This window comes from Salmo trutta, chromosome 37 (assembly GCF_901001165.1).
Source record: "Salmo trutta chromosome 37, fSalTru1.1, whole genome shotgun sequence".
Taxonomy (NCBI): Eukaryota; Metazoa; Chordata; class Actinopteri; order Salmoniformes; family Salmonidae; genus Salmo; species Salmo trutta.
This window is the reverse complement of record NC_042993.1, coordinates 1470346-1485119: the sequence shown is the minus strand read 5'-3', so window position 1 is coordinate 1485119 and position 14774 is coordinate 1470346. Positions and strand designations below refer to the sequence as shown.

Genomic DNA, 14774 nt, shown 5'->3' with positions numbered 1-14774 from the left:
GTATCCTTAGTACCATATTTCTTTTCGTGGATAAAACAACTAATAACAAACACGATTTGACTGTCAAGTACAAGAAAAGACAAGAAATATAAAATTGAATGTCTCTATTAAAAATTAAGTGGTCTCTCCCTAACACTGCGAGAGATGTCTAACAAAATCAAATGTGCCAGTAAGGCTAGCTATAGATGGCGCAGAACAAAACCTCTCTGTGTGTCGGCCAGTGTGATTTGGAAGAAAGAGTTGACCTCACAAACATGGCCTCCTTTGCCTCGCCTCCTTGACACGTAATGGCGACCAAACACTTCCGGCCCCTGCCATCGGGCCCCGTTCATTTATTAACTGTCAACTTCCGGTTGATCCTTCTTTTCGGCAACGGCTACAAACTCGCCAACATGCCAGTAAGTGCGCACACAAACAATATAACCCTTGCTTCAGTTTGGGAATTTTGTTTGAGCGGGACATGACCACATCCATCGATGTATTAGAATTTAGCGAATATTCCGATTTAATATATTCAGGATTATTCAAGCAATGGATATCTAGAAGAATCTTAAACTGCGTGCCAAGGTCTGCTGAATTGACGCAATATGGCGGCGTGCTTGCAATAGAAAGCATGGACTGACATGTAACTAGCTAGCTAACTAGTTTGATGTTTAGTGATTGTTTCTAAACATTTGACAGCGCCTGAATACGTTGCAGTTTGACTAGATATGCGCATTCCTTTACTTATGTTTGAATGTAGACGTACGCAGGCTTTAGCTAAACAATCTAACGTTAAATAGCATAGGCTAGCCAGTACTAGCCAGGAGTTTACCCAACGAACATTTGTCAAATGATTTTGATTAAACTAACTCATGTACACGTCTCCTGTATGGACATGGTTTTAACTTGTTAGCTAGCAAGATTATCAAATGGACTTTCCCATCTGCATTTTCTAAGATGGCCACCCTCTGTTTTTTTCTTTCAGCTCGCAAAGGACCTGTTGCACCCAACCTCCGAGGAGGAGAAGAGAAGTCACAAGAAGAAGCGTCTTGTACAGAGCCCTAACTCGTATTTTATGGATGTCAAATGTCCAGGTTAGTATGTCTCCCAGTAGCTTAGCTAGAAGTGACTCCCCGGCTCAGCTCACTAAACGCAGCCGTCATTGTAAATAAGAATTTGTTCTTGACTGACTTTAGAATCAAACGATGTGGGACCATATTCAACTGACAGGTCATTGGTTTGCCTGTCTTCAGTAAAACTGGTCAGTCCACCAAAGGGAGCGTTTGCATGGCCAATGGAAACTCGATGTGATCCCGTGTGGCTCGGTTGGTAGAGCATTGTGCTTTCAACGCCAGGGTTGTGGGTTTGATTCCCACAGGGGAACAGTACAACAATGTATGCGCTCTGTAAGTTGTCAGCTAAATGACTTAAATGTAAATCTAGTCTGGTGGTTGATTACTGAGACTGACTTGTTTCTAGAGGGATGAGTAGCGACTTGCCTTTATGTGTTGCCCATTCATTGTCTCCAGAGTGAATGAGGTGTCAACCAAGGCATACAGTAACCTTGTGATTGTCTTTGTTTGGAAGGAGTCTCCACTGATTCCTTTCAATAACTGCAACTGCAAGAACACAACCGTAATTAGAACATAATTTGTGTGTGATTTGTTGGGACTGAAAACACGAGTACGTCTCATTCAGTTTAGGACATTGAGGTGAATGTTAATTTGTCTGAACTGTTCTCTCTACAGGATGCTATAAGATCACGACAGTGTTCAGTCACGCCCAGACGGTCGTCCTGTGTGTTGGATGCTCCACAGTCCTGTGTCAACCTACAGGGGGTAAAGCACGCCTCACAGAAGGTACTATACTACACACACTCCCAGCCTTCCACACAGAGTATCCAGGATGGAAAAATACTGTTGGACATGATTGATGCCTTTATGTGTTGCCCATTCATTGTCTCCAGAGTGAATGAGGTGTCAACCAAGGCATACAGTAACCTTGTGATTGTCTTTGTTTGGAAGGAGTCTCCACTGATTCCTTTCAATAAGTAACTGCAAGAACACAGTAGTATACAGAAATAACTGTCTGTTTCTAGTTGTAATAGTCTGACCTGCCACTCTTTAGGATCATGCCACGAGATGGCAAATGTTTTGGGGGGGAAAGTTGATTACCTGAACTTGTCAAATAAAACTCCTTTTTGTTTTCTAGTTGAAAATGTTTTTTTTTTCATACTTTACTGACCATGACCCAAATAATTAAATGTATTGCTTTTCAATAGCCCCAATTGAAGTGTGACCCTTTACCTGCTCAGCTGGCTTGGTTTGTATTCACCACAGCTCAGGTTGGCAGTGTTTGTAGGGATAGGAATGGCCAGGGACCTCACAATAATATTATATATATATATAATATATATAACAATACTTAAAGGAAAATTCCACACCACTCATTCCTATCATTTACAGTGCTACATAACACTGTGGACAATGTTTTGTGAACAAATGTTTCATTTTGTTATTATAAGGTTGGTAGCAACATGTAAAAACCATTGTGGAAATCTGTTGCAGCTCAAGTCGACTACAAAATCTACATCGCAATGCTCTATGGGCTAGGTAGGCAGGTAGCTGGCTCGCAAACGTACCTAAACACAACAAAGTCAATATCAGCATATGAAGTAGCTCGTTGGCTGTAAAATCACCTAAACAAACTGCGCTATCAATATAGGAGTCTACAGTCTCACCATTTTCAACCTGCAGATTGATGTGCCTCAGAGTGGTTTGACATTCACAGCAGCACCATGCAATGCACCCTGGACTAACGAAGCAGACACATAGGAGGAATGTGTTAGACCCTCTGTTAAATTTTAGTCATTTAGCAGACGCTCTTATCCAGAGCGACTTACAGTAGTGAATGCATACATTTCATTTAATTTTTTTTGTACGAAATTACACATTTCAACGTTAAGAAAAAAAATATATAAATGGCTCATTCGAGAGAAGACAACCTCTCGTGTTATGACATCAGCCAGTATTAAAATCTGACATGTATGACAGATGGTTTTGCGATCTAAAAGTCATATTCCTATTGACTATCAGGGTAGTGAGAGACTATCAGTGCTACATCATACCGGCCTGAATTTGGCTGCTTGAACGGCAATGGCTTGGATATAACATCATCCAGAGATGCAAAAAAACACAATTCAAAATGGGTGAATCTTTATTCAAAGTGCCGAAACAATGTGTACTGCGATTTGATGTTAAACATATTTCTCACTATATGATCTGTGCTGTTGCCAGGTGGAATCTATTCCCTGTATTATTTGCTTAGTGACAGCGGTGCTATATACTGTTTCCTGGGTCACCAGTCAGTTGGTCAATATTGTCCTAGTATTAATGATTGACAATATTGGCATGCAATGAATGTCTGTCCATAACATGCTGACTGGACCATGTTGGTTTTGTATGTCCACACCAGACGCGATCCAAGACACGCAGGTTGAAATATCAAAACGAGCTCTGAACCAACTATATACTAAGATATAAACGCAGCATGTGTTGGTCCCATGAGCTGAAATAAAAGATCCCTGTTAGTGAGCATATCTCCTTTGCCAAGATAATCCACCTGACAGGTGTGGTATATCAAGAAGCTGATTCAACAGCATGATCATTACAGGTTCCCCTTGTGCTGGGGACAAAAGGCCACTCAAATGTGCAGTTTTGTCAGACAACACAATGCCACAGATGTCTGGAGTTGAGGGAGTGCGCAGTTGGCATGCTGACTGCAGGAATATCCTACCAGAACTGTTGCCATTATAATTTAATGTTTATTTCTCTACCACAACCTGCCTCAAACGTCGTTTTAAGAGAATTTGGCAGTACATCCAATTGGCCTCACAACAGCAGACCACGTGTATGGCGTCGTGTGGGCGAGCAGTTTGCTGATGTCAACGTTGTGAACAGAGTGCCCCAGGGTTACGGTATGGGCAGGAATAAGCTACGAACACAATTGCATTTTATCAATGGCAATTTGAATGCACAGAAATACCATGACGAGACCCCTTTTTTTTCTCTTTTCTCAGTTGGATGCATATCTGTATTCCCAGTCATGTGAAATCCATAGATTAGGGCATAATGAATTTATTTCAATTGACTGATTTCCTCATATGAACTGTAATTCAGTAAAATCTTTGAAATAGTTGCATGTTGCATTTATATTTTTGTTCAGGTTGAAACACAAAACATTTAGCTCGCTAGCTTGCTATTGCAAGCTAATTTGTCCTGGGAGATAAACATAGGGTTATTTTACCTGAAATGCACAAGGTCCTTTTTTTCTGGATCTTTGTAGAATATTGACCCATTTTGAGTTGCACACAATCGTGTGTTCTATACTCCGACAATCCACAGATAAAAGGGGAAACCTAGTTAGTTTCTAGTAATGTCTTCTTCTGTGGACTTTATGTCGGTTGGCAACCAACTTTAAAGTGCATTACCACCACCGACTGGACTGGTGTGTGGACCTTTAGTTCATATTTCTATAATCAACGTGGGTATATGCTCCTAAAAACCAATGAGGAGGTGGGACTTGCAGCGCGTCAAGCATCAAAAATAGAACCAAGTTCATTTTAGCGCCTGGTTACGCAGATGTGTGTGCAGTTTAAATGAAATGTGTAAATGTATTTTGCAACATGAGTGGTGTGGTCAGCATGTAATGCCCACACTTGACGCCTCACATGATCCCTGCATGCCCATTGTCTGGATTTCTCTCCCTTCCCGTTGTCCTCATATCTCCTTCCCCCGCTAGGCTGTCAGTCTGGCCTTAATTAACAATAAACAGTAGTTTGATCTCCTCACTCTCCCTACCATATAAAAGTGAAATCTGTCTGGGACCATAACTAACTCTTTCTCCTTCACCCAGGATGCTCATTCAGGAGAAAACAGCACTAGACTCTCAGCAATGGAGCTAGTTGGATCGAGAGACCCAAGGGAGGAGAGACGGGATTGACCCCAGTGACCCTGCTCAGGAAGTGACAACGCGAGAGGAAAAGTGGAGATGAAACTGAAGAAGAGGAAAGATGGTGTTGAGCTCTGTTTTGTGTACGTAGAGAAAACGTCCCCTGGCATGATGACATCACTGTAACACCACTCCTCCACCAGCCTTTCTCTCACTTCTTAATAAAGTTTAGTTTTTTCGTTAAAGAATCCAGTTTACTTGTCAGTCTTTGATCCAGGTGTCATATGTTTGACTCTATTATTAGAAAACAACATGGTGTCATATGGGGAAGGTAAGCTGGTCCTAGATCTATGCCTGAACAACTACCTAGAGACCCTGTTCAAGTAGACCCACTGTTCTTAAATCAGAGGTGTCACTCATTCCATGGAGGACCTAGGATCTACTGGTTTTTCCCTTTCAATTAAGACCTAGGCAACCAGGTGAGGACAGTAACTTACTAATCCGTGACCTTAATTCAACCAAGTACAAGGGAGGAGAGAACCCGCAGACACTCGTCCCTCTGGAATGAGTTTGACACCTGTGCCTTAAATGGACCAACGCAACACACTGACAACGTTTGGCAGGAAATTGTTTAGTTGAAGGTTTTAACATGGATCATTCACAGGGCTGTTAGTGTCACCGTGTGCTCCAAAGCCAGCTGCGTCTGCGGATGATCCTTTCTGTGTCTGGGGACGAGGGTCTGATCCAGGGAGAGAAACGCACCGTCCTGCTGCATTCCACTAGAGAACACACACCAGCTTAGTCACAACACTAAGACTGCTGCATTCTACTGGAGAACACACACCAGCTTAGACACAACACTGAGACTGCTGCATTCTACTGGAGAACACACACCAGCTTAGACACAACACTAAGACTGCTGCATTCTACTGGAGAACACACACCAGCTTAGACACAACACTAAGACTGCTGCATTCTACTGGAGAACACACACCAGCTTAGACACAACACTAAGACTGCTGCATTCTACTGGAGAACACACACCAGCTTAGACACAACCCTAAGACTGCTGCATTCTACTGGAGAACACACACCAGCTTAGACACAACCCTAAGACTGCTGCATTCTACTGGAGAACACACACCAGCTTAGACACAACACTGAGACTGCTGCATTCTACTGGAGAACACACACCAGCTTAGACACAACCCTAAGACTGCTGCATTCTACTGGAGAACACACACCAGCTTAGACACAACACTAAGACTGCTGCATTCTACTGGAGAACACACACCAGCTTAGACACAACCCTAAGACTGCTGCATTCTACTGGAGAACACACACCAGCTTAGACACAACACTGAGACTGCTGCATTCTACTGGAGAACACACACCAGCTTAAGACACAACACTGAGACTGCTGCATTCTACTGGAGAACACACACCAGCTTAGACACAACACTGAGACTGCTGCATTCTACTGGAGAACACACACCAGCTTAGACACAACACTGAGACTGCTGCATTCTACTGGAGAACACACACCAGCTTAGACACAACACTAAGACTGCTGCATTCTACTGGAGAACACACACCAGCTTAGACACAACACTAAGACTGCTGCATTCTACTGGAGAACACACACCAGCTTAGACACAACACTAAGACTGCTGCATTCTACTGGAGAACACACACCAGCTTAGACACAACACTAAGACTGCTGCATTCTACTGGAGAACACACACCAGCTTAGACACAACCCTAAGACTGCTGCATTCTACTGGAGAACACACACCAGCTTAGACACAACCCTAAGACTGCTGCATTCTACTGGAGAACACACACCAGCTTAGACACAACACTAAGACTGCTGCATTCCACTGGAGAACACACACCAGCTTAGACACAACCCTAAGACTGCTGCATTCCACTGGAGAACACACACCAGCTTAGACACAACCCTAAGACTGCTGCATTCCACTGGAGAACACACACCAGCTTAGACACAACATTAAGACTGCTGCATTCTACTGGAGAACACACACCAGCTTAGACACAACCCTAAGACTGCTGCATTCCACTGGAGAACACACACCAGCTTAGACACAACCCTAAGACTGCTGCATTCTACTGGAGAACACACACCAGCTTAGACACAACACTGAGACTGCTGCATTCTACTGGAGAACACACACCAGCTTAGACACAACACTAAGACTGCTGCATTCTACTGGAGAACACACACCAGCTTAGACACAACACTGAGACTGCTGCATTCTACTGGAGAACACACACCAGCTTAGACACAACACTAAGACTGCTGCATTCTACTGGAGAACACACATCAGCTTAGACACAACACTAAGACTGCTGCATTCTACTGGAGAACACACACCAGCTTAGACACAACACTAAGACTGCTGCATTCTACTGGAGAACACACACCAGCTTAGACACAACCCTAAGACTGCTGCATTCTACTGGAGAACACACACCAGCTTAGACACAACACTGAGACTGCTGCATTCTACTGGAGAACACACACCAGCTTAGACACAACACTAAGACTGCTGCATTCTACTGGAGAACACACACCAGCTTAGACACAACACTGAGACTGCTGCATTCTACTGGAGAACACACACCAGCTTAGACACAACACTAAGACTGCTGCATTCTACTGGAGAACACACACCAGCTTAGACACAACACTAAGACTGCTGCATTCTACTGGAGAACACACACCAGCTTAGACACAACACTAAGACTGCTGCATTCTACTGGAGAACACACACCAGCTTAGACACAACCCTAAGACTGCTGCATTCTACTGGAGAACACACACCAGCTTAGACACAACACTAAGACTGCTGCATTCTACTGGAGAACACACACCAGCTTAGACACAACACTAAGACTGCTGCATTCTACTGGAGAACACACACCAGCTTAGACACAACACTAAGACTGCTGCATTCTACTGGAGAACAATTAACTCTGATATAAAGCCTAGAAGTAATTTGGAGAAGATAACTGGTACTGACGTGTGTTTGGGTACAGGCCGACAACCGGGACAGGAACCGTCTGCATGCAGGAGTTGTACACTGACAAATACAGAAGTGTTAACTGTCACCAGAGTAGGGAGTAAGTCACCACCAACTGAGAGGTTAGTTACCTATGAACACGGTAGTGGTGGTGTGGTTAGTTACCTATGAATAAGGTGGTGGTGGTGTGGTTAGTTACCTATGAATAAGGTGGTGGTGGTGTGGTTAGTTACCTATGAACAAGGTTGTGGTGGTGTGGTTAGTTACCTATGAACAAGGTGGTGGTGGTGTGGTTAGTTACCTATGAACAAGGTGGTGGTGGTGTGGTTAGTTACCTATGAACAAGGTAGTGGTGGTGTGGTTAGTTACCTATGAACAAGGTTGTGGTGGTGTGGTTAGTTACCTATGAACAAGGTTGTGGTGGTGTGGTTAGTTACCTATGAATAAGGTAGTGGTGGTGTGGTTAGTTACCTATGAAAAAGGTAGTGGTGGTGTGGTTAGTTACCTATGAACAAGGTGGTGATGGTGTGGTTAGTTACCTATGAACAAGGTGGTGATGGTGTGGTTAGTTACCTATGAACAAGGTTGTGGTGGTGTGGTTAGTTACCTATGAATAAGGTAGTGGTGGTGTGGTTAGTTACCTATGAACAAGGTAGTGGTGGTGTGGTTAGTTACCTATGAATAAGGTAGTGGTGGTGTGGTTAGTTACCTATGAACAAGGTAGTGGTGGTGTGGTTAGTTACCTATGAACACGGTAGTGGTGGTGTGGTTAGTTACCTATGAACAAGGTAGTGGTGGTGTGGTTAGTTACCTATGAATAAGGTAGTGGTGGTGTGGTTAGTTACCTATGAACAAGGTAGTGGTGGTGTGGTTAGTTACCTATGAACAAGGTAGTGGTGGTGTGGTTAGTTACCTATGAACACGGTAGTGGTGGTGTGGTTAGTTACCTATGAACAAGGTTGTGGTGGTGTGGTTAGTTAATTATGAACAAGGTCGTGGTGGTGTGGTTAGTTACCTATGAATAAGGTAGTGTGGTTCGTTACCTATGAACAAGGTTGTGGTGGTGTGGTTAGTTACCTATGAACAAGGTAGTGGTGGTGTGGTTAGTTACCTAAGAACAAGGTAGTGGTGGTGTGGTTAGTTACCTATGAATAAGGAAGTGGTGGTGTGGTTAGTTACCTTTGAACAAGGTTGTGGTGGTGTGGTTAGTTACCTATGAACAAGGTAGTGTGGTTAGTTACCTATGAATAAGGTAGTGGTGGAGTGGTTAGTTACCTATGAACAAGGTAGTGGTGGTGTGGTTAGTTCGCTATGAACAAGGTAGTGGTGGTGAGGTTAGTTAATTATGAACAAGGTAGTGGTGGTGTGGTTAGTTACCTATGAATAAGGTAGTGTGGTTAGTTACCTATGAACAAGGTGGTGGTGGTGTGGTTAGTTATCTATGAACAAGGTTGTGGTGGTGTGGTTAGTTACCTATGAACAAGGTAGTGGTGGTGTGGTTAGTTACCTATGAACAAGGTTGTGGTGGTATGGTTAGTTACCTATGAACAAGGTGGTGTGGTTAGTTACCTATGAATAAGGTAGTGGTGGTGTGGTTAGTTACCTATGAACAAGGTGGTGGTGGTGTGGTTAGTTACCTATGAACAAGGTTGTGGTGGTGTGGTTAGTTACCTATGAATAAGGTAGTGATGAAGAGTGGTTAGATAGTTACCTATGCATAAGGTAGTGGTGGTGTGGTTAGTTACCTATGAACAAGGTTGTGATGGTGTGGTTAGTAACCTATGAACAAGGTAGTAGTGGTATGGTTCGTTACCTATGAACAAGGTAGTGGTGGTGTGGTTAGTTACCTATGAACAAGGTTGTGGTAGTGTGGTTAGTTACCTATGAATAAGGTAGTGGTGGTGTGGTTAGTTACCTATGAACAAGGTAGTGGTGGTGTGGTTAGTTACCTATGAACAAGGTAGTGGTGGTGTGGTTAGTTACCTATGAACAAGGTTGTGGTGGTGTGGTTAGTTACCTATGAACAAGGTTGTGGTGGTGTGGTTAGTTACCTATGAACAAGGTAGTGGTGGTGTGGTTAGTTACCTTTGAACAAGGTAGTGGTGGAGTGGTTAGTTACCTATGAACAAGGTAGTGGTGGTGTGGTTAGTTAGCTATGAACAAGGTAGTGGTGGTGTGGTTAGTTACCTATGAACAAGGTAGTGGTGGTGTGGTTAGTTACCTATGAACAAGGTAGTGGTGGTGTGGTTAGTTACCTATGAACAAGGTATTGGTGGTGTGGTTAGTTACCTATGAACAGGTAGTGGTGGTGTGGTTAGTTACCTATGAACAAGGTGGTGCTGTGGTTAGTTACCTATGAACAAGGTGGTGGTGGTATGGTTAGTTACCTATGAACAAGGTGGTGTGGTTAGTTACCTATGAATAAGGTAGTGGTGGTATGGTTAGTTACCTATGAACAAGGTAGTGGTGGTGTGGTTAGTTACCTATGAACAAGGTGGTGGTGGTATGGTTAGTTACCTATGAACAAGGTGGTGTGGTTAGTTACCTATGAATAAGGTAGTGGTGGTGTGGTTAGTTACCTATGAACAAGGTAGTGGTGGTGTGGTTAGTTACCTATGAACAAGGTAGTGGTGGAGTGGTTAGTTACCTATGAACAAGGTAGTGGTGGTGTGGTTAGTTAGCTATGAACAAGGTAGTGGTGGTGTGGTTAGTTACCTATGAACAAGGTAGTGGTGGTGTGGTTAGTTACCTATGAACAAGGTAGTGGTGGTGTGGTTAGTTACCTATGAACAAGGTTGTGATGGTGTGGTTAGTAACCTATGAACAAGGTGGTGGTGGTATGGTTCGTTACCTATGAACAAGGTGGTGGTGGTGTGGTTAGTTACCTATGAACAAGGTGGTGGTGGTGTGGTTAGTTACCTATGAACAAGGTTGTGGTGGTGTGGTTAGTTACCTATGAATAAGGTAGTGGTGGTGTGGTTAGTTACCTATGAACAAGGTAGTGGTGGTGTGGTTAGTTACCTATGAACAAGGTAGTGGTGTTGTGGTTAGTTACCTATGAACAAGGTTGTGGTGGTGTGGTTAGTTACCTATGAACAAGGTAGTGGTGGTGTAGTTAGTTAGCTATGAACAAGGTAGTGGTGGTGTGGTTAGTTACCTATGAATAAGGTAGTGTGGTTAGTTACCTATGACCAAGGTGGCGGTGGTGTGGTTAGTTATCTATGAACAAGGTTGTGGTGGTGTGGTTAGTTACCTATGAACAAGGTAGTGGTGGTGTGGTTAGTTACCTATGAACAAGGTTGTGGTGGTATGGTTAGTTACCTATGAACAAGGTGGTGTGGTTAGTTACCTATGAATAAGGTAGTGGTGGTGTGGTTAGTTACCTATGAACAAGGTGGTGGTGGTGTGGTTAGTTACCTATGAACAAGGTTGTGATGGTGTGGTTAGTAACCTATGAACAAGGTAGTGGTGGTATGGTTCGTTACCTATGAACAAGGTAGTGGTGGTGTGGTTAGTTACCTATGAACAAGGTTGTGGTAGTGTGGTTAGTTACCTATGAATAAGGTAGTGGTGGTGTGGTTAGTTACCTATGAACAAGGTAGTGGTGGTGTGGTTAGTTACCTATGAACAAGGTAGTGGTGGTGTGGTTAGTTACCTATGAACAAGGTTGTGGTGGTGTGGTTAGTTACCTATGAACAAGGTTGTGGTGGTGTGGTTAGTTACCTATGAACAAGGTAGTGGTGGTGTGGTTAGTTACCTATGAACAAGGTAGTGGTGGTGTGGTTAGTTACCTATGAACAGGTAGTGGTGGTGTGGTTAGTTACCTATGAACAAGGTGGTGCTGTGGTTAGTTACCTATGAACAAGGTGGTGGTGGTATGGTTAGTTACCTATGAACAAGGTGGTGTGGTTAGTTACCTATGAATAAGGTAGTGGTGGTATGGTTAGTTACCTATGAACAAGGTAGTGGTGGTGTGGTTAGTTACCTATGAACAAGGTAGTGGTGGTGTGGTTAGTTACCTATGAACAAGGTGGTGTGGTTAGTTACCTATGAATAAGGTAGTGGTGGTATGGTTAGTTACCTATGAACAAGGTAGTGGTGGTGTGGTTAGTTACCTATGAATAAGGTAGTGGTGGTGTGGTTAGTTACCTATGAACAAGGTAGTGGTGGTGTGGTTAGTTACCTATGAATAAGGTAGTGGTGGTATGGTTAGTTACCTATGAATAAGGTAGTGGTGAAGAGTGGTTAGATAGTTACCTATGTATAAGGTGGCAGTAGTGGCCATAACTGCAAACACAGCAAAGACCAGGATGAGATGGAAGTCCAGGAGCTGAGTCCAGGAAGATTGTAAACGAATCTGATCTGTGGAACCTGAACACACACTCAGACAGGGTCAGATGTGTGGATACAGGGGTGAGTCAGTGGGCTATATCAGGGTTTCCCTAACTCTGTCCTGCCCCCCCTGGGTGAATGTTTTGGTTTGTGTCCTAGCACTACACAGCTGATCCAAATAATCAAAGCTTGATGATGAGTTGGATATTTGAATCAGCTGTGTAGTGTTAGCACAAAAACCAAAACGTGCACCCAGAGGGGCCCCAGGACCGAGTTTGGGAAACACTGTTGTATAGGAATGTTTTCATTGTTATGTTTAGCTGTGTTTTGGCTCTGTGTAAGTCTGCTCCTCACCTATCTTCACCTCGCTGTCCACCGTGATGTAAACTGTAAGGACATGAGTCTGTGGGGTCAGGTGGCTGGAGAGGGTGATGTTGGCAATTGGGGGCAGGGCCTGACTTTTGACCCAGGAAGTGGAAATGTAGACAGACAACACCAAATGTCCGTCTGATTGACTGGGTTCAGATAGCAGCACGTCAGTACTGTCAGAGTGGAACTGAACGCACCACAGAGAGAGAAGAGATATGGATTGCATTCACTCCGTACTGTCTATGCCAAGGTCTTAAAGCTGTATGCATTGTGTATTGTGGGGCTGTAAATGTTCTAATGCTTAATGTTAGTCCTAATGTGACCCACCTGTAGGGCAGAGAGCACCTCCTTGGTGCCCAGCACAGAGAACTCTGCCATGGGCTGCAGAGCAGAGAGCACCAGGAAAGACACCGGGCAGTGGAACGCAGGCAGGTACGGCAACTGTACCAAATGTCCGGAGAGAGGTAGCGACAGAGCAGAGAGAGGGAGGACAGGGACGGGGGACTGGCCCCGCAGAGAGGCTGAGAGAGAGACGGAGACAGAGAGGGAGGAGAGGAGGTGGAGGACGGAGTCTGACTGGGGACGGACAGAGACTCTGCAGCTGTATTCACCTGAGGGAGAGAGTCAAAAATTGGTCAAATAATTATTTACTGTATTATTTTAGAGGCATGGTATTTTTATCAATGGGATTGGGAAGAGAGGTCCTGTATCCCTGTCGTACCTGAGTCGAGGTCATAGTGAGGCGTGGTGACCATCACAGCCTGCAGTGTGTTGAGCTGGAGGTAGGGGGCGCTGAAGTGCAGGGAACACCGTAACTCTGCCTCTGGCTGCAGCTTCATCTCTATGGCCTCCCTCTGGGACAGGGAACACTGGGCTGGGGGAAGAGATGGGGAGGTGGGAGAAGAGGAGCAAGGTATGGAGAGAGAGAGCAGAGAGGTATCAATTTACTACTCACCTGTGTTGACGGGGGAGGTGTATATCTCCACAGGAACCGTGTAGTCAGCTGCGCCAGGCCAGTTGGTGAGGAAACGATCATCAGGAGGAGAGAGTTCTGGGATGACTGGAGAGTCCACCTTCACCTGTTGGCAAAACACTACCATGGTGGCCCCTTCATTTCAATGGCAACCCCCTCATTTCCATGGTAACCCTCTGCTGTACTGTACCTCTCTGAGAGCCTGCTGTCCACCTTCCAGTCTGTAGTAGACCACTACCGTCCCAGAATGCTTTGCCAGGGCAGCTCCCGTCTTTGAGTCGATCTGCAGAACACGACTAGACGACACGTTCCACTGACCTGGCTGGCCTGAGACAGAGAGAAAGAGAGAAATTAAGTATGCCTGTATGTGTGTTTTCTTTTATTTTTAACCTTTATTTTATCTAGGGAGTCATACTGAGACCAAGGTCTCTTTTACAGATGAATTACAGAAAATACACACTTCAAAAATACAAAATGGAAGCAGAAAGAAAAACACGGCCATGAACAACAAAGACATTCATCAGTAAAAAGGTCCTCAATCAGCATTCTGAACTGGCCTAGAGGCCCCAAAACATCACATTTAAGAACATTTTGAAGATTGTTCCACAAATAAGGTGCAAAAAAACTAAAAGCTGATTTACCTAACTCATTAGAGACAAAATGACTAATTTCCAGAGTTAACCATCCCTGAGACCAGGTGTGGTAACTCCTATGTCATAAGTTCAGTAAAGATGTTTGGTACAGTGGGACTTCTTGTAAAAGGGCTTTATAAATGAAAACATAGCAATGTATCAACCTACGTGAGTGACATCAAAGAGGGCCAACCAACATACTGGTAGAAAATGCAGTGATGAGTGCTAAAACTGTCACCCGTAATAAAGCACAGTGCGCTATGACAAATTGCATCTAGCTGCGTTGGTGAAGTAGCAGCTGCCGTTCATATAGATGATGTCGCCATAGTCTAGGACTGATAGGAACGTTGACTGACTAATCTGCTTTCTACTATTTATCGAGAGGCAGGACCTATTTCTATAGAAGCCCATTTTTATTCACAGCATCTTAACTTAACTCGTCAATATGCTTTTTAAAAAGACAGCTTTTCATCTATCCAGATGCCCAGATAT

The 14774-nt window shown here is 44.0% G+C and overlaps 2 protein-coding genes and 2 non-coding genes across 9 annotated transcripts in view; 3 read left to right on the top strand and 1 right to left on the bottom strand.

Annotated features, from left to right (window-relative positions):
- The first annotated feature begins 287 nt into the window (after nt 1-287).
- Nucleotides 288-5180, top strand: LOC115177320 (40S ribosomal protein S27). The gene is made up of 4 exons (XM_029737978.1): nt 288-398; nt 968-1076; nt 1731-1841; nt 4897-5180. Exons 1-4 carry the CDS (start codon nt 288-290, stop codon nt 4923-4925), a joined length of 360 nt encoding a protein of 119 aa, XP_029593838.1. The 3' UTR covers nt 4926-5180.
- Nucleotides 1479-1615, top strand: LOC115177575 (small nucleolar RNA SNORA13). The gene has a single exon (XR_003872436.1). It is a non-coding gene; the product is annotated as a small nucleolar RNA SNORA13 (small nucleolar RNA).
- LOC115177563 (small nucleolar RNA SNORA13) lies at nt 1916-2050 on the top strand. The gene has a single exon (XR_003872425.1). It is a non-coding gene; the product is annotated as a small nucleolar RNA SNORA13 (small nucleolar RNA).
- A 367-nt stretch (nt 5181-5547) lies between the features above and the next one.
- Nucleotides 5548-14774, bottom strand: part of LOC115177318 (nuclear pore membrane glycoprotein 210-like) — a 47739-nt gene continuing 38512 nt past the window's right edge. For 5 of the 6 annotated variants that reach the window (XM_029737977.1, XM_029737972.1, XM_029737974.1 and 2 more), the window contains 8 exons: nt 13841-13977; nt 13633-13756; nt 13399-13551; nt 13005-13288; nt 12663-12864; nt 12234-12347; nt 7977-8036; nt 5548-5711 (listed from right to left, as the gene is read on the bottom strand). In XM_029737977.1, coding sequence (XP_029593837.1) covers nt 5608-5711; nt 7977-8036; nt 12234-12347; nt 12663-12864; nt 13005-13288; nt 13399-13551; nt 13633-13756; nt 13841-13977 — 1178 coding nt within the window. In that variant the 3' untranslated portion in view covers nt 5548-5607. Of the gene's footprint in view, nt 5712-6776; nt 7013-7976; nt 8037-12233; nt 12348-12662; nt 12865-13004; nt 13289-13398; nt 13552-13632; nt 13757-13840; nt 13978-14774 lie in introns of those variants that run through there. The other variant, XM_029737973.1, reaches the window with a different exon arrangement.

Bases quoted from the DNA above. Each gene is read 5' to 3' on its own strand.
- LOC115177320 (XM_029737978.1), top strand. From the start codon at position 288: ATGGCGACCAAACACTTCCGGCCCCTGCCATCGGGCCCCGTTCATTTA. The intron at 399-967 runs GTAAGTGCGCAC...TTTTTCTTTCAG, and splicing joins ACAAACTCGCCAACATGCCA to CTCGCAAAGGACCTGTTGCA. The intron at 1,077-1,730 runs GTTAGTATGTCT...TTCTCTCTACAG, and splicing joins TATGGATGTCAAATGTCCAG to GATGCTATAAGATCACGACA.